This window comes from Geotrypetes seraphini, chromosome 6 (assembly GCF_902459505.1).
Source record: "Geotrypetes seraphini chromosome 6, aGeoSer1.1, whole genome shotgun sequence".
Taxonomy (NCBI): domain Eukaryota; kingdom Metazoa; phylum Chordata; class Amphibia; order Gymnophiona; family Dermophiidae; genus Geotrypetes; species Geotrypetes seraphini.
In genome coordinates, this window is record NC_047089.1 from 87,310,050 (window position 1) to 87,326,305 (window position 16,256).

Sequence of the window (16,256 nt, forward strand, 5' to 3'; positions counted from 1 at the left end):
GCCTTTGGGGGCCTGCACATTGAAGGACCTTACTCTTAAAGTGTTTTTTGTTTTTTTTTGTGGCAATTACTTCTGCTAGACGTGTTTCTGAGTTGCAGATTTTCTCTTGTAGGTCTCCGTTCCTGGAGTTTTCTAGGGAGCAAGTTATTTTGCCGACTGTTACTTCTTTTCTGCCTAAGGTAGTTTCTCCTTTTCATGTCAATCAGTCAGTGGTCCTCCTGGTGTTGGGTTCTTGGGACGGATCTACAGAGCAAAATCAGTTGTGCAAATTGGATGTTTCTCAGATTTTTCGCTCTTATGTCCAAAGGATTCAGGAGTTCAGAAAGTCAGATTGTCTGTTTGTCCTTTTAGCTGATCCTCGTAAGGGGGATGGTGCTTCCAAGGCTTCCATTGCGGGTTGGATCAAGGAGTCTGTTGCTTCCACATACCTGCTTCAAAAGAAGCCTGTGCTGGAATTTCTCAAGGCTCATTCGACTAGGGATCAGGCGGCTTCTTGGGCTGAGTCTTCGCTAGTGCCTCCAGTGGATATGTAAGGCTGCTGTTTGGTCTTCCTTGCATTCCTTTCTCAGACAGTACCATGGGGACGTTCATGCGCATCGGGACACGGTGTTCGGTGAGCGTGTTCTAGTGTCGTCCCTTCACAGGGTCCCACCCATGATGGCGACTGCTTTGGGGTTGTCCCTCTTATAAGATGCCTATGCTGGTCTGGAGAGTTGCTAAAGAAGGAGAAATTAGGTTCTTACCTGCTAATTTACTTTCTTTTAGCCTCTCCAGACTGGCATAGGATCCCATCCTGTCTTTTGTCGTATTGTTCTTCTGGGTGTTGCGCATGCAGATTTTGTTTTTTCTGCAAGTTCTAGTATTTTTCTAGTGCTGGAGAGAATTGAAGAACAGCGGCAGTGGCTCAGCTGGCGAGCTGTGGGGACATTTTCATGCTGGGATCTCTCCTTTGCATTTTTCAACAGCATTCAGGTATATTAGTTGTTACTCCTGTTTGGAGTCTTGTTTATTTCTGTTTACAGTTCTTAGTTCTGCTTGGCTATTCGGCAGAGGTAATTAGGGGGAGTAACCTATTACGTACCATTCCAAAGTTTTGTCTCAGTCTCCACCTACTGGTCTTGATGAGATATAGCCCGCTTGTAAGATGCCTATGCCGGTCTGGAAAGGCTAAACGAAAGTAAATTAGCAGGTAAGAACCTAATTTCTCCTTCTCGGTTATCGCACCATTGCTTTGGAATGCACTCCCACTAGATATTATACTAGTACCCTCACTGGAAAAATTCTGCTCCAAAGTTAAAAAATTTCTCTTCAGGGATGCCTACAAAACCTAAGTTCGCACTTCCTCTTCAAACATGGATGTACGTTCTAGCAGAGAACAAGCAATTCCTAAGAAGTGAACTCCCCCTCCTTACTTTTGTTTTATTTGAATCTCGATGTAATTATACTCCCTAATGTTTTCTCCTCATGATTCTGTCTGTAAACTGTCTGTATTTTACCCTTATTTTAGTTGATCATAAATGATATTGTTTCTACTTTGCATTTTCCCTTGGTTTTCCCTTATTTTTCTTTTACTATTGTAAACTGTTTTGCTAATACTTGATAGACAGTATATCAAATGATAAATAAACTTGGAAACTTTGATAAACTTGGAGGCAGAGACTAAATAAGGAGACATGATAAGGAGGGAAGATAGAGACGGGGTCTTTTGAGGGATAGGTGGAGAGAACAGACGAAGCAAGCTAGGAGGGGGACAGGGAAAAAATGATTTAGGGGTATGTAGTATATTTTAAGATTTTGTATGTATTTTTGTTATCCACTCAGATCTGTGGATAGTACGGGCTATATATATTTTACATAAATAAATAGGGGTTAGAGAGCTGGAAGGGTATTCATCCTGGGGGTTGAGTTTGTAGGAAGATGGGAAGTCAAATATAGGAAGGAATCCAAGCCTAGATGGTAAAGGTGTGATACCTGGAAAGTGAGATTGCTTAAAGGATTGAGCCTGAGGTGTGTGCTGCAGGTCAGATTTCATGAAGGGGGTTGTTCTGCACAAAAAGCACAAAGTATGCCCAATTTTAATTTTTGCACAGAATTCATCCAGTTATATGTTGCTAGGAACTTTAATAACTGCTTCCCCTCACATTTCACGGTCATTTGCTATATTTGAAGCACTATTTTAATCAAAGAACACATTTATATGTGATAATGGCGTTTTAGATCAAAACGATTTTTGAACATTAGCAAGTCTTTAATGTTAGCATGGATTCATGAATGCCTGATGGGCATGTTTAGGGAGAGAACTATGAAGCAAACTTGAATATTGGCATCAGAATGAGAATGCAAGTAAAACAACTCTTATATTCATAAATAATAATCTGCTGAAAGTAACATGAAGGATAATTTTAATTTTGTGCCATCTTCAAGAATGGAAAATATTTGCTTTTCCATAGTCCCTTGTGTTTGTCATTTTATTGTATATGTACTGCTTGAATTTGATTTCTAACATATGGGAAGTTTCATACTCAATACACCATTTTTATTATTGAGTTCAGAAGAGATTATAATGGTGAATTAATTCAGTTTCATACAACACAAAAACAACTTGAGCACTGCTAAACAAAATTTTGTTCAATAGTTTTGTTTCATTCAATCTCCAATTTAGATCAGTCTCTTCATTCCTCAAATTCAAATACCTGCTGAAAATCTACTATTTTTCAATGGCTTTTCCTGACCCTCTCCCATCATAGGGCCATGCTGGAGTCTAGATGTGACTCTCCCCAGGCATTCCTCTTGTGGTATCCTATCCTTTCCCTCCAGTGCTGCTTTTTTATTAAGTTGCTCATGTTGATCTAGTAAATTATGTTGTTTTTCTTGTTTGTTTTCCTCCTTTTTATGATTTTGTAGACTACTGACAGTACCTTGAATTTAAGATTATTTGGGCCTAGATGTGAAATACAGTCAAACCTCGGTTTACGAGTGTTTTGCAAGATGAGCAAAACATTCGCAAAATCGGTGCCTCGGAAACCGAGTTTGACTTGATTTACGAGTGCCACCCCCGCGATCCGACATCCCCCCCCCTCGGCGATCCTACATCCCCCCTCGAGCACTGAAATAATATCCCTTACCCCAATTTGGCATTAGCACCAACGCACAGGACATGCCGGTGCTGGTGCCCGAAGATCCTCTCTCTTGGATGGGCTGGGCGGTGCGTTGGATTCTCTGAATCTCGAAGAGAGCGAGACCAGAAGGCCTTGTGCATGCGCAAATACTTAAGGCCCAGTCCAGCCCAGCACAGGCAAGAGGGAGGATCTTCAGGCACCAGCATGTCCTGTGCGTTGGTGCCGGTGCCAAATTGGGGTAAAGGATGTTATTTCGGTGCATGGGGGGGAAGTAGGATCGCAGGGGAGGGGGGGGCGACACGAGTGGGGGGGGGAGGATGCCGGATCGCGGGGGGGCATGGAGCAGTGCCGGTGGCCTCAAGGGGAGGGGAATGGAGCAGTGCCGGTAGCCTCGGGGTCAAAGCGAGTTTCCATTACTTCCTATGGGGAAACTCGCTTTGATATACAAGCAATTTGGTTTACGATCATACTTCTGGAATGAATTATGCTCGTAAACCAAGGTTCCACTGTAATAACATAATAAGTGATGGGAGACTGGAGAGACAGAGAGATCAACATGAACCCATTGAGTCTACTCAAAAAGGTTCAATAGAAATATAGGCCATACTGTCTTTATCTGCCTTCATGTTTCTATCTAGTCTACCTATCCATGCCATCCATCCCTTACTCTTCTTTAGAGATCCAATGTACCGTATATACTCGAATATAAGTTGACGCTCCCATTTCCCCCACAAAAAGGAGGAAAAATGATTGACTCGAATATAAACCAGGCGGCTTAATATTCAAGTGCCTGCCAGGCTCTGCACCCAGCCCCCTCCTTGCCAGGCTCTCCACTCAGCCCCTTTCCTTCCCTCCCTCCCCTGTCAGACTCTGCACCCAATCCCCCTCCCCTGTCAAGCTCTGTGCCCAGCCCCCCTCCCCTATTAGGCTCTGCACTCAGCACCCATTCTTCCCTCCCTCCCCTGTCAGGCTCTGCACCCTGTTCACCCTCCCTGCCCTGTCCGTCGTACCTCCTCTGCCGATCCCTGGTGGTCCAGAGGTGCAGCGGGCAGGAGCAAGCTTTTCGTGTTCCTGTCCTGCTGCTAACCCAGTCGGTGGCTGCCACGAGTTCTGTTTTTTCTTCAGCCGCTGAGCGGCACTGAGCAGGAGCACGCTTTGGTGCTGCTGCTCGGCACTAAGCGACTTACTGACTGCCTCCCGATCTATGCACATCTGCCAAAGGGCAAATTTTCCCTTTTAACCCTGCAGAGCAATATTAGCCCTATGGCACACCACTAATCACTCTTCCTTTTTCCAGATAAACACCATTTCTCTCTAGGTTGTTTGCTACGCACACATTTTTTATCCATCTGATCATCTTGGGATCCATTCCCAGGCTTCTAAGGGAAATTGTATCAAAGGCTATGCTGAAATCCAAGTATACCAGCACATGCCTTCTCTGTTCATCCAGTCAAAAGAAATCATCTGGTTTGGCACAATCATCACAACCAGAAAGTGACTGTATTGTGTAAACTGGTGACCTTTTCCAGAGTAATTTAATATAGTAAACTAGTTTTTAAGCCCGTTACATTAACGGGTGCTAGAATAGATGTGTCTGTCTGTCTGTCTTTCTTTCTGTCTCTCTCCTTGGCTGCTGTCTGTCTTTCTTTCTTTCTCTCTCTCTCCTTGGCCACTGCCTGTCTGTCTGTCTTTTTTTCTTTCTCTCTCTCTCCTTGGCCACTGTCTTTCTTTCTTTCTTTCTGTCTCTATTCTTGGTCGCCTTCTGTCTTTCTTTCTCTACCTCTCCTTGGCCACTGTCTGTCTGTTTTTCTTTCTGTCTCTCTCTCTCACTCTCCTTGGCCACTGTCTGTCTTTCTTTCTGTCTCTCTCTCTCACTCTCCTTGGCCACTGTCTGTCTTTCTTTCTCTCTCTCCTTGGCAGCTTTCTGTCTTTCTTTCTATCTGTCTCTCTCTCTCTGTCACTGCCTAACTTTTCCATCTTAGCATCAATGTGTGTGTCATTCTGTGTATATTCAGTCGGCACCTCTTGCTTTACACTACCCAAACTGTGGTCTTCTTCCCGGTTCTTGTCTTCACCATTCTCATTCTGCTGGGCTGCAAATTCGCCATTCACTGGGGCAGAAACATCTGCACAGGGCTCCTTCCTCTCTGTCTCATTCGTAGCTTCCTCTCCTGTTAGCTTCTCAACGTTCATCATGCTGTTTTTGTTTGTTTTCTGAAGTGGCCCCCCTCAGCACGGGCTTTGTTTTCCTTCTTATTTGGTTTCCTTGCTGACTCGGACTGCTGCTTCTTCACGTCATCACCAGTGTTGCTGTCACTATCATTGTCCTGCCCTTTTTCCATCTGTTCTCCGGAACTGCCACACATGCCATAAACTGCCACAGGCTCCACCACTGTACGCATCGTTGAAGCAGCATTGAGAGAAAAGCGCTGCACCGCGTTACCGCTGGCTTCGGCGTCTTCTGTCCACTGCGGCCAACCCTAGCAGAAACAGTAAGTAGTCAGAGAGGGCGGGCCGCAGTGGACAGAAGACGGCAAAGCCAGCGGTAGCGCGGTGCAGCGCTTTTCTCTCAATGCTGCTTCTGCGATGCGTACAGTGGTGGAGCCTGTGGCAGTTTATGGCACGTGTGGCAGTTCCGGAGAACAGATGGAAAAAGGGCAGGACAGTGATAATGACAGAAACACTGGTGATGACATGAAGAAGCAGCAGTCCGAGTCAGCAAGGAAACCAAATCAGAAGGAAAACAGCGGTGCAGCGCTTTTCTCTCCATTTAAATGCGGGTGAGCCGGCGAGAAGGAGGAGGTGGTGGTTTTGCAGTGAGTGAGGGCGGGAGGGGGTAGTCGCCGGCTGTGCTGTGCTTTCCCGATCTGGCTTCCGCATACGCACTCTGGCCACGGACCTACGGATCAGGGATTACAGATCACGCAGGTCTGAGTGCACATGCGCGGCTAGCGTTTTATTATATAGGATGGAGAAAACATGAAGGCAGGTAAAGATGATATGGAATGTCTTCTCTGCCTATTCATGCTAGGCTGAAAGCTCCTGCTCTACAGCGCTGGACCGCCATTAACGGAGCGGCAAGGCAGGAAGTGAAAAACTCGTGCCTGCCTTCTTGCTGTTCCGACTCTGCCTCTGCCTGGGGAGAAAGTCAGATGGAAGGGCAGGAGGCTGAAAGCTCCTGCCCTACAGTGCTGGACCGCCCGTACCGCCGGAGAAATGAAGGTAGTGGAGGGGGGAGGTTAGTTAGTATTCGCTCCATAAGACACATCCTTATTTCCACCCACTTTTTGGGGGGGAAAAAGTGCGTCTTATAGAACAAAAAATACGGTAAGTTTGCTTTGGCCAGATACAGAGTAGAGGGGCTAAGTGGAAGGGAGGGAGATAACTATAGAGTAGACGAACTAGTCTTCACTGAAAATATGCACTTAGACTGTCAAGAGATCCTTATTTCCAGCAACTATGCTACAGTACTGCAGTGTTCTCAAAAAAGATTTCCTTCATTTTTTCAAACTACATCATTATCATTTTCAGACACAAAATGTAAGAACTCTTCAGCAATTATTGCTGTGGAAAGTAATTGTTTCTGCTTGTTTCTGCAGGGTATTATTCATTTGGAGAAAGAGTTGGCTAATCTTGGAGGAATATGTGCAGCTGCTTTGATGAAAAAGGACCTTGCACTTCCTATTGGTAAGATGCTTGGGGGGCAGTTCTTGAATTCCTGCAGTTGACAATGTTTACCATATGGAATCTATTCTGATTTGAAGAGACTTTTGAATTGATAGCTTCCATTATTGGTAAAGACCATGCAGATTTGCAACAGCATCTCGATAAAGATGATATTGAGAGCCTTACTTCCATATCCATATGATTTCATTTACTACTTACACTATGTAACAAAATTTATTTATTTTTTTGTTCCTGGGTAATATGTTATTTCTTAATTGTCTATGCAACAAAAGTATAGAAAATCGCTATCATTCCCCTCAAACTTTGCTTTTGTGACCAGGACATCAATATTTGGAAATTTACCTTTTTTGCACAATATTCCAGATTGATTCCAAACTGAATAAATTTAGGGACCCTTGTACTAAGGCACAGTAGGGTATTGCTGCATGGCAAACAATACCCAAGGCACACCGCATTTGCCACTTCAGTAAAAAAAAAAAAAAATTACTACATAGCAATTCAGGCAGTAAGACTTACTGCAGCTGTGGGAGGAGATGAACTTTGCTTATGCCACAATATAACAAGTCTGTTTGAAGCAATTGGAATCACTTGTAACTCGAAATAGCAACTCTTCATTGACACCTCATCCTGGAGCATCAAAGCGTGCTGCTCCATAACAGGAACAAGTACCCATGTCTTCCACTGGCTCATTAGCAGCATCAAGACCTTACTAGGCACCCAGCTGGGAGGTCACTGGAGACTTCAAAATGGTAGCATTCCTAATAGGTCTCCAAAGCAGTTTTTGAAGTTTCCCTGCTATCTCTGCCTTTGGGACAGCAGGGACACAAAGGCGCACTACTAAAGGCGGGACTGGCCACAGTGGACCAAGTTCTCTGGGGAGAAACAATGTCAAGTGGGGACCGCTGGTGGTCCTCTGGAAGGTGCTAATGCCTTAACTGCAAATCAAATTGGGCCTAATGAACAATTTGACAGAGTTCTAGATAAGGAGTCAGAAGCCTTTAAATACCTTCAAGACATCTTCCCTAATCTGTACGAAGCAAAGGTCAAAGCTTACGTCTTCGGACCACAATAAAGAAGATCCTAGAATGCAAGGAGTTTCCTAAGAAGCTAACTAGGAAGGAGAAAGCGGCTTTGAACAGCTTTGTTGCAATAGTTTGGGGCTTCCTGGGCAATCACAAGGTGAAGGCTACATGGAGTTGGTTGGGCCATAGGATGTCTCTCAAAGTCTGTCCTTGATGCTTATCTTGAGACATTCACTGCAAGTCCTGGATTGGTAGTATAGAATGTTGCTACTATTTAGGTTTTTGCCAGGTACTAGTGGCCTGGATTGGCCATTGTGAAGACAGGCTACTAGGCTTATATGAACCATTGGTCTGACCCAGTAAGACTGTTTTCATATTCTTACGAACATGGGAGCATATTCAGAGAAATCAACAACAAAAAAAAAAAACCCCAAAGAAATGACCCAAGTTTCCACAGAGAAGATGACAACCCAAACAAAACGAAAATGTGGAAATCAATAATGTTCAAAAACTTCTTTTATTTCTTCAATGAGGGCTAAAAACACAATCCACATTTGTATTGCACGGACCCAACATGGGCCTTGTTTCAGTAAAACACCTTCCTCAGGGGTCCAATGACGCCTGCACAGTTTTAAAAAGGTTTACAACACGATTTTATAACATCCTTTTCCATTGGACCCCTGAGGAAGGTGTTTTACCGAAACATGGCCTGTGTTGGGTCCATGCAATACAAATGTGGATTGTGTTTTTAGCCCTTGTTGAAGAAATAAAGAAGTTTTTGAACATTGTTGGTTTCAGCATATTCAGAGAAGCAAGGTGAGCACTTTTGCAAAGATATACTGGACTTTGAACGCCACCACCACAACAACCAAGTACAGTATAATGAGAACATGATGGGAGATTACATCTGGGGGCTGATTTGTGAAAGTGACTTATCACAAATCACTTCTAAATCTTCTTTGGTCATCTTTGTATATATTCAATTTAAATACATGTTAAATGTGATTCATATGTTGCTTTGTCAGACTTTATACAAATGAAAAGATTAAAATTTGACATTTTCACATTTTAAATAGATAAATTGCACTATCCTGGAAATAACAGACATTTTTATATACTTTTTAGGCGTGAGAAATTAGGAAATCACACTGCCCAAGAACAAAAATCATGTTACATAGTGTTATCATTTCTATATATCTACTAGACGTTCACAGTGCTTTATATTAAACATTGAAGAGACAGTCCCTACTCAGTAGAGCTTACAATTTAATTAAAACAGGCAAACAGAACAAGTTAGGGGTTCAGGGAGTTTGTTAGAGAGGGAATGATAAAACAGGCATGGGTGTTTACAAGTGAGTATAATTTAGGAGTTAAAAGCAATTTTGAAACAACGAGCTTTTAACCTAGATTTGAATACTGTACTACTAGAGATGGAGCTTGACGTACTGACTCAGGCAGTCTGTTCAAGCGTAAGATGCAGTAAGAGAGAAGAGACATAGCCTGGAGTTGGCAGTAGAGGAGAATTTTATACTGTAGGGATATACAGCAAACTACCACTTGAATTCATGTAATTATTTTTTCATGCACAAGGGGAAGGTGTATAGAACACAATAGTTATGGAAGTAAGAGTGATGAAGTATGTGGTACAGACTTACAAAATACGGGTCTATGACAGTTGGTAGGAAGACAATTAGTAAAATGGCAGGAAAACAATTTGTAGGATACAATTGGGATCTTCCTACCCATTGTTGTCCAACCAGTTGTCATATCCTGCCAACTGCCATACCCAATTGTCCTACTGCCACTGCAACATCAAAACAGGAGGGAGGCTGCCCCCCCCCCCTTAAGCATGTAGGCCGACTCCACACCCCTCAACATCCCCAACAATAGCCCCGCTCAAAGAATAGCCCCTTCCCCAATGCCCCATGTATCCCCCAACACCTCTCTGACATCCATACCCCCCATACCTTTTCCTCTTAACGGGGAGTCCGCATAGGCCCTGACATCCCAACTGATCCCTCCTCCACAGCCCCCACCTCCCCAAACATAGCTGTGACATCCCCACCCCGTACCTTTCGCTGAAACATCGGCAGGAGGAATGCCCACTCCCTCCTACTGATATTGCCACCTCTTTGAAATGGCAGCCCTTCACCCTCCCAGTGCAACTTGGGATTACTGGGAGGGGACTAAGGCCCTGATTGAGATGCACTGGGAGGGACCCTGTGATTCCAAGATGCACTGTGAGGTGGGAAGTGACACCATTTTGAAAAGGCTGTCCTAGTGGTAGGAGGGGAGTGGTCATCCCTCCTGCCAGTATTTCATTGAAAGCTACAGGGGTGTTTAGGGATATCAGAGGGGTGTCGGAAAGCCGAGAGGGGTTAATGGGGATGTTGGGTCTATACAGAGCGCCCGTGAGAGGGAAAGGTACGAAATGGGGTGCGGCTGTCAGAGAAGTGTTAGGGGATATGTGGGAGGTTGGGAGGGGGCTCTCTGTAGTGGTGGGGGGTGCACAGGGGTGTCAGCCTACGTGGACCACCCGTGAGAGGGAACAGTATGGAGGAGGAGGTTGTTGGGGGTATGTGGAGTGTTGTGATGGAGGTGGTTTGAACTCGGCCTACGCACATGATAGAGGCCCCCCTCCTGTTACAATGCCATTTGTAATGGTAGGAGAATTTTGTACGGCAATTGTTAAGATACAACAATCGGTAGGATGAAAATTTGTAGGAAGATCCTACCAACTGTCATATCCTATGAATTGTCTTCCTACTAATTGTCAGGATCCCACAAGAAATACATGAAATCAAAAATTGATTTCCCTGCTCCCACTTTATGTGTAGTCTAAAATCTACTAGTAGATCATGATTTGATTTATAGACTCAGAGGCAAAGTTCAGTGTGTAAAACTGCTTGAACTCCTCCAGAATTTGATCTGTGGAGAAATAACTGAGGCAGAAACTGTAACATTTAAAGGGATGCAAGCTGATGGATGAATCTGTATTTTATGTACAAATAAAACCCACAATGGTGGGGGAGGGTGAATAGCAAAACTTGGAATTTTAGGGTCTTGCTCTGAAAAATTCACTTACATGTGAATTCACATACATGAAAATATGGTAACACATGAATAAAAAGATATAATTAGGACTAGCTTTAAACTTGACAGCCTTGGCATCAGTTGTGAAGGAATTAATCATAGCTATAGAACTTGTTCAAATTCAACCACAGGGCCAACAGAACACATGTTTTGATTGGGAGAGAGAAAGAAACCAGTCTTCAGCCCTGTCCTAAAGCTGTCTAATTGCTGATGCTGATTACAGCAAAATATTGGTCAGTCCATTTAGTGGCCCACTCTATTCCTTTGCCTGTGCTTCAGACAGAATTGATTGCATTTGCTAATTTTGAATATTTTGCCAATGCTGGAAATAGACCTGTTTGTAGCCTTTGTGGACCAGAGTTGGATAGCCTTAGGTTTTTTTAGATACATCTTAGAATTGTTTCTAAAATACTCATCTTATTTTTTTTCTTTTAAAATCTTTTTTGAAAATAACAGCTAATGAACTAGAAGATGATCTTGAGATTGTCGAAGAAGCAGCTTTGCAGGTATTGTAATTGGTGATAGTTTTACATAGTTGTGTGTACCTTACTTTGATATATTAAGTTTTCATGCCATGTATGTGTGTGTGTGTGTGTGTATATATATATAGTCATGTGAAAAAATTAGGACACCTCAGGAAATATTCAGTTCTCTGGAAAAGAAAGTGTTGTAATTGCAGGTAAACAACAAAAGTTTTTCTTCATTTACTCATGAAACAAAAGATATTCACAAAAATGTATATTCTAACTTGAAGAATAAATTAGGATACCCCCACATTAACTCCCATTTAAAGTGTCTCAAATCACACACAGGTGTATCACAGGTGCACTTGATTAGAACATCATTACTCAGCATTTTGAAGGAGGTCTGCCCTACTTAAACCTCAGATATTTAGTTTGGTGTGCTCATAACTGCTGCAGTGAGAGTGAACATCATGGTGAGATCAAAAAAGCTGTCTGAGGCCTTCAGAAAGAAGATTGTAGCAGCTTATAAGTCTGGTAAGGGATTTAGAAAGATCTCAAAAAATTTGGCATTAGCCATTCCACAGTCTGGAAAATAGTGTACAAGTAGAAGACTTTCCAAACAACTGCCAAAAAGCAGAGGTCTGGCCGTCCAAGCAAGTTGACCCCCAGAGCAGATTGCAAGATGCTAAAAGAAGTCTCCAAAAACCCTAAAATGTCATCACGTCACCAACAGCTGGCTCTTGCTACTGTTGATGTGAAAGTGCATGCCTCTACAATCAGAAAGAGACTGCACGAATTTAACTTACATGGGAGGTCTGCAAGGAGGAAACCTTTACTCTCTAAGAGAAACATCAAGGCTAGACTGAAGTTTGCCAGAGAGAATGTAGACAAACACCAGGACTTCTAGAATAGTGTTCTATGGACAGATGAGTCTAAAATTGAATTATTTGGACACCAAAAAGAGGACATGTTTGGCAAACACCAAATACAACATTCCAGGAAAAGAACATCATACCAACTGTGAAGCATGGAGGTGGAAGTGTCATGGTTTGGAGATGCTTTGCTGCAGCAGGACCTAGCCAGCTCACCATGATTTCTACTACGTATCAGAGGGTGCTTGAGAAACATGTGAGACCATCTGTAAGAAAATTAAAGCTGAAGTGGAACTGGATCCTACAACATGACAATGACCCAAAACATATCAGTAAATCCACCGAGAACTGGCTGAAAACTAAGAAATGGAGAGACCTGGAGGTGCAGAGTCAAAGCTCCAATCTTAATCTCATTGAGATGCTGTGGGATGATTTGAAATGCAAGAAACTCTTCAAACATCTCACAGCTGAAATAATTCTGCATTGAGGAGTGGGCCAAACTCTCCTTAGACCGATGTCAGAGACTGGTAGATGGCTATAAGAAGCATCTCACTGCAGTTATTTTAGCCAAAGCGGGTAACACTCGCTATTAGGGTATAGGGTGTCCTAATTTATTCTTTAGTTAAAATACATATTTTTGTGGCTATCTTTTGTTTCATGAGTAAATCAAGGAAACTTTTTGCTGTGTACCTGCAATTACATCACTTTCTTTTCCAGAGATAAATTTTAAAAATGATTTAACATCAATATGTGAACATTTCTTAAGAAAGAACTCAATATTTCATGGGGTGTCCTAATTTTTCACATGACTGTGTGTGTGAGTATATAGATAGATAGATAGATAGATATGATAACTAGTGCATATTTCCCCATTGCTACTTGTGTGTGTGTGTGTGTTTGTGTACACACACACCCGTATAGCAATGGGGAAATATTATGCACTGGGTCAGGGGTCTGCAACCTTTTTAAAGCAAGAAGCCATTTTATCATAAATGTTTGATCCAAAATATACAAAGAATTGCAATTGGCGGAGAAGGGGGTTTGAGATACAATTTTTTAATGTGATATGGATATATATGCATCTAGCACAGAAAGAAAACTTTAAGTACTTAACAGAAAATAAATAAACAATTTAATGAAGCTTTTGACACTGTTTCCACACAGAGTTGTTTCAAGTCCAACATTTCTCCCTCTATCAACCCTAGATCCTTTGCAGCATTTTCGCCCCTGCCCATAAGCCCCATGCCCAACATTTCTCCTATCACGTTTCTCCAGCACAATAAGAACATAAGAATTGTCATACTGGGACAGACCAAAGATCCATCAAGCCCAGCATCCTGTTTCCAACAATGGCCAACCCAGGTCCCAAGTACCCAGCTAGATCCCAACTAGTAAACAGATTTTATGCTGCTTATGCTAGGAATAAGCAGTGGATTTCCCCAAGCCATCTCAATAATGGCTTATGGACTGCATCTAAGAACATAAGAACATTCCCTCTACCACCATGTCCAACAATCCAACCTCTTGCATCCATTTCCATTTGTCCCACTGTATCTTCTCCACCTCCAACATTTCTTCCTCTCATTTCTCTCTTTCACATGTATCTCTACCTCACTCCTCTCCCACCACCATGTCCAATAATTCTTTTCCTCCTTATGCCCAACAATTCTCAGATTTCTTCATTTCCCCATATGCACCATTTCTTTCCCTCTCATGTCCAAAAGTTCTCCTTTTCTCCCCGACTCAACATCTCCCTCCCTTCCTCTGTCTTTCCATCCTCTGTCCCAAGTTCATGCCCCCTCTCTCCTTTCCTCCATTCAGTGCCCCAAGTTCTCCCTCTGTCTCCCTTTTCTGTGCCTCAACTTTGTGCCCCCCTCCCTCCTGTGGTGTGTTACCTGTCTCCTGGCGACCACTGCCTTCTTCCTTTCAGGCAGACACGTATTTTTCACAAAGCCGCAGGCAGCGGGTACAACAGCACACAACTGACCTGGAAGGCTTCCCTCTGATATCGGCCCTGATAGATTGTGAGCCCGCCGGGACAGATAATGAAAAAAGCTTGAGTATCTGAATAAATTAATGTAAACCGTTCTGAGCTCCCTTGGGAGAACGTTAAAGAAAATTGAATAAATAAATAAAAATAGCTAACATTGGTCAGAGGGAAGCCTTCCGGGACAGCCGCAGACAGTATGTTTGAACTGCTGCCCAAGGCTTTGTGAAGAAACATGTGTGACTGCCTGAAAGGAAGGAGGAGGCTACTAGGAGACATGTACACATTGTGGGATCCCCACAAGAGAAGAGCCATAGCCATGTGGTCAAAGAGTCGCATGTGGCTCCCAAGCCACAGTTTGCTGTGCCCTGCACTAAGTGAAGAGTGTATAGCCGCCAGGTACTATTTTGAGGCCCTCAGTACTATAAAGAATGATTCTTTATGGAAAACATTTGCCTTAAGTGTTCGGCATTCGCGTTCTGGAACATTGCCCGCTTCACTGCTGTAACCTCACGCAAGCTCTTTCCTGTATCTATATGCAATTGTCCTCTCCACTCCACTTCACAATCATATACAGACGCAGGAAAGCGCTTGCGTGAGGTTACAGCATTGAGGCGGGCAACGTTCAAGAACTTAAGGTAACCATTTGAGGCAATGCATCTTATGCGTGTGTCCGGTGCTGGAGGAGGTGAGAGATGAAGGCAGTTGTGGACGTGACCACTGGACACATAAGGCACAAGTTTTCCATAAAGAATCAATCTTTATAATACCAAGGGCCTCAAATAGTTAGTCCAAAATCTTGTCTCTTGCAGTTGATACTCAGATAGTTTTTCACTTTCTGCATGTTGCACTGTTTTCAGTTGTGCATAGCTGAAATTATCAGACACAATTAAGGAAAGATTTATAAGCTATAGTTTATAAATATTTCCTTAATTGCTTCTGGTAATTTCAGATGTCAGATAATTCACATTTTGGATTTGTAGGTACTTACCTCATCTTTACAGTCCTCAAGAGGTAATTTCAGAAGCATGCACTTGCAAACAGTGAGTTTAGTAAGTCATTTTTAGCATTATTATTTGTGTCCATGGGATACAGAGATATTGGGGTTATGGCCATATAGTTCACACATGTTTTTCTCAAAAACATTTCTGTCTGAATCAACACGTCATGAATCAATATATCGTGCTCAATCCCTCGCAGTATTCAAATCCAAGCTAAAAGCCCACTGTTTAAAATCTGGTTTCAACTCTTAACTCCCACTCACTGCTGTCATTCCACTGTATCATTTCCTCTACCATAATCTCCCCAACCCTGAAATGTCCTGTCTAAATTAGATTGTAAGCTTTTCTGAGCAGAGACTGACTATTGTATGTATGTATGTGCTGCGTATGCCTTTCAGCGCTATAGAAATAATAAATAGTATTAGTAGTAGTTCCCTTCCAGCTTTTGCATTTGCTCTGAGGAACATGCAAGTGCTCTAAATTTCCACCCTTTCACCCACTTTCCACTGAACAATCCACTTTGGTCTAATGCAGTTGTTGAACACTTTTTTTTTTTTTTTTTTTGCTATGCTAGATTAATGAGTCATAGGCACATTTCTTTAGTGCTTTGCCAGACTGGCACAATTCACTGATGGGTAATAGCTGACCATGACCAGCAGGTGGAGACTGAGACAAACCTTTGGCCTTAGTACAAGTAGTTGTGCTTCCCCCTAATGTAACCAGTCTGTTCTCAGTCTCCTGCAGGTGTGGTAAGCTGTTGGAAGTTATGTAGTGACCTTTGTGTCCCTGTCTGGTGCCGGACTGAGCTTGGGGGGATCCTTTCGAGGTCTGTCCGACCTCGGGGGGTGTCAGACTAGATGGGGTCGAGTCCCTCCCTCCATTTCTTTCACCTCCCCAAAATTTTGTAGAGGTGCCTCAGCTGTAAGCCTTGCCACCGATACCAGCAAGGCAAATGGCTTAGAGCAGTTGTCTCAAACTCGCAGCCCAGGGACTACATGCAGTCCGCCAGGT

General features: G+C 43.1%; 1 protein-coding gene across 9 annotated transcripts in view; it reads left to right on the top strand.

Annotated features, from left to right (window-relative positions):
• Nucleotides 1-16,256, top strand: part of MYCBP2 (MYC binding protein 2) — a 977,923-nt gene that overhangs the window by 565,920 nt on the left and 395,747 nt on the right. For all 9 annotated transcript variants that reach the window (XM_033949399.1, XM_033949405.1, XM_033949401.1 and 6 more), the window contains 2 exons: nucleotides 6,719-6,806; nucleotides 11,378-11,427. In XM_033949399.1, the coding sequence (XP_033805290.1) occupies nucleotides 6,719-6,806; nucleotides 11,378-11,427 (138 nt within the window). The remainder of the gene's footprint in view (nucleotides 1-6,718; nucleotides 6,807-11,377; nucleotides 11,428-16,256) is intronic.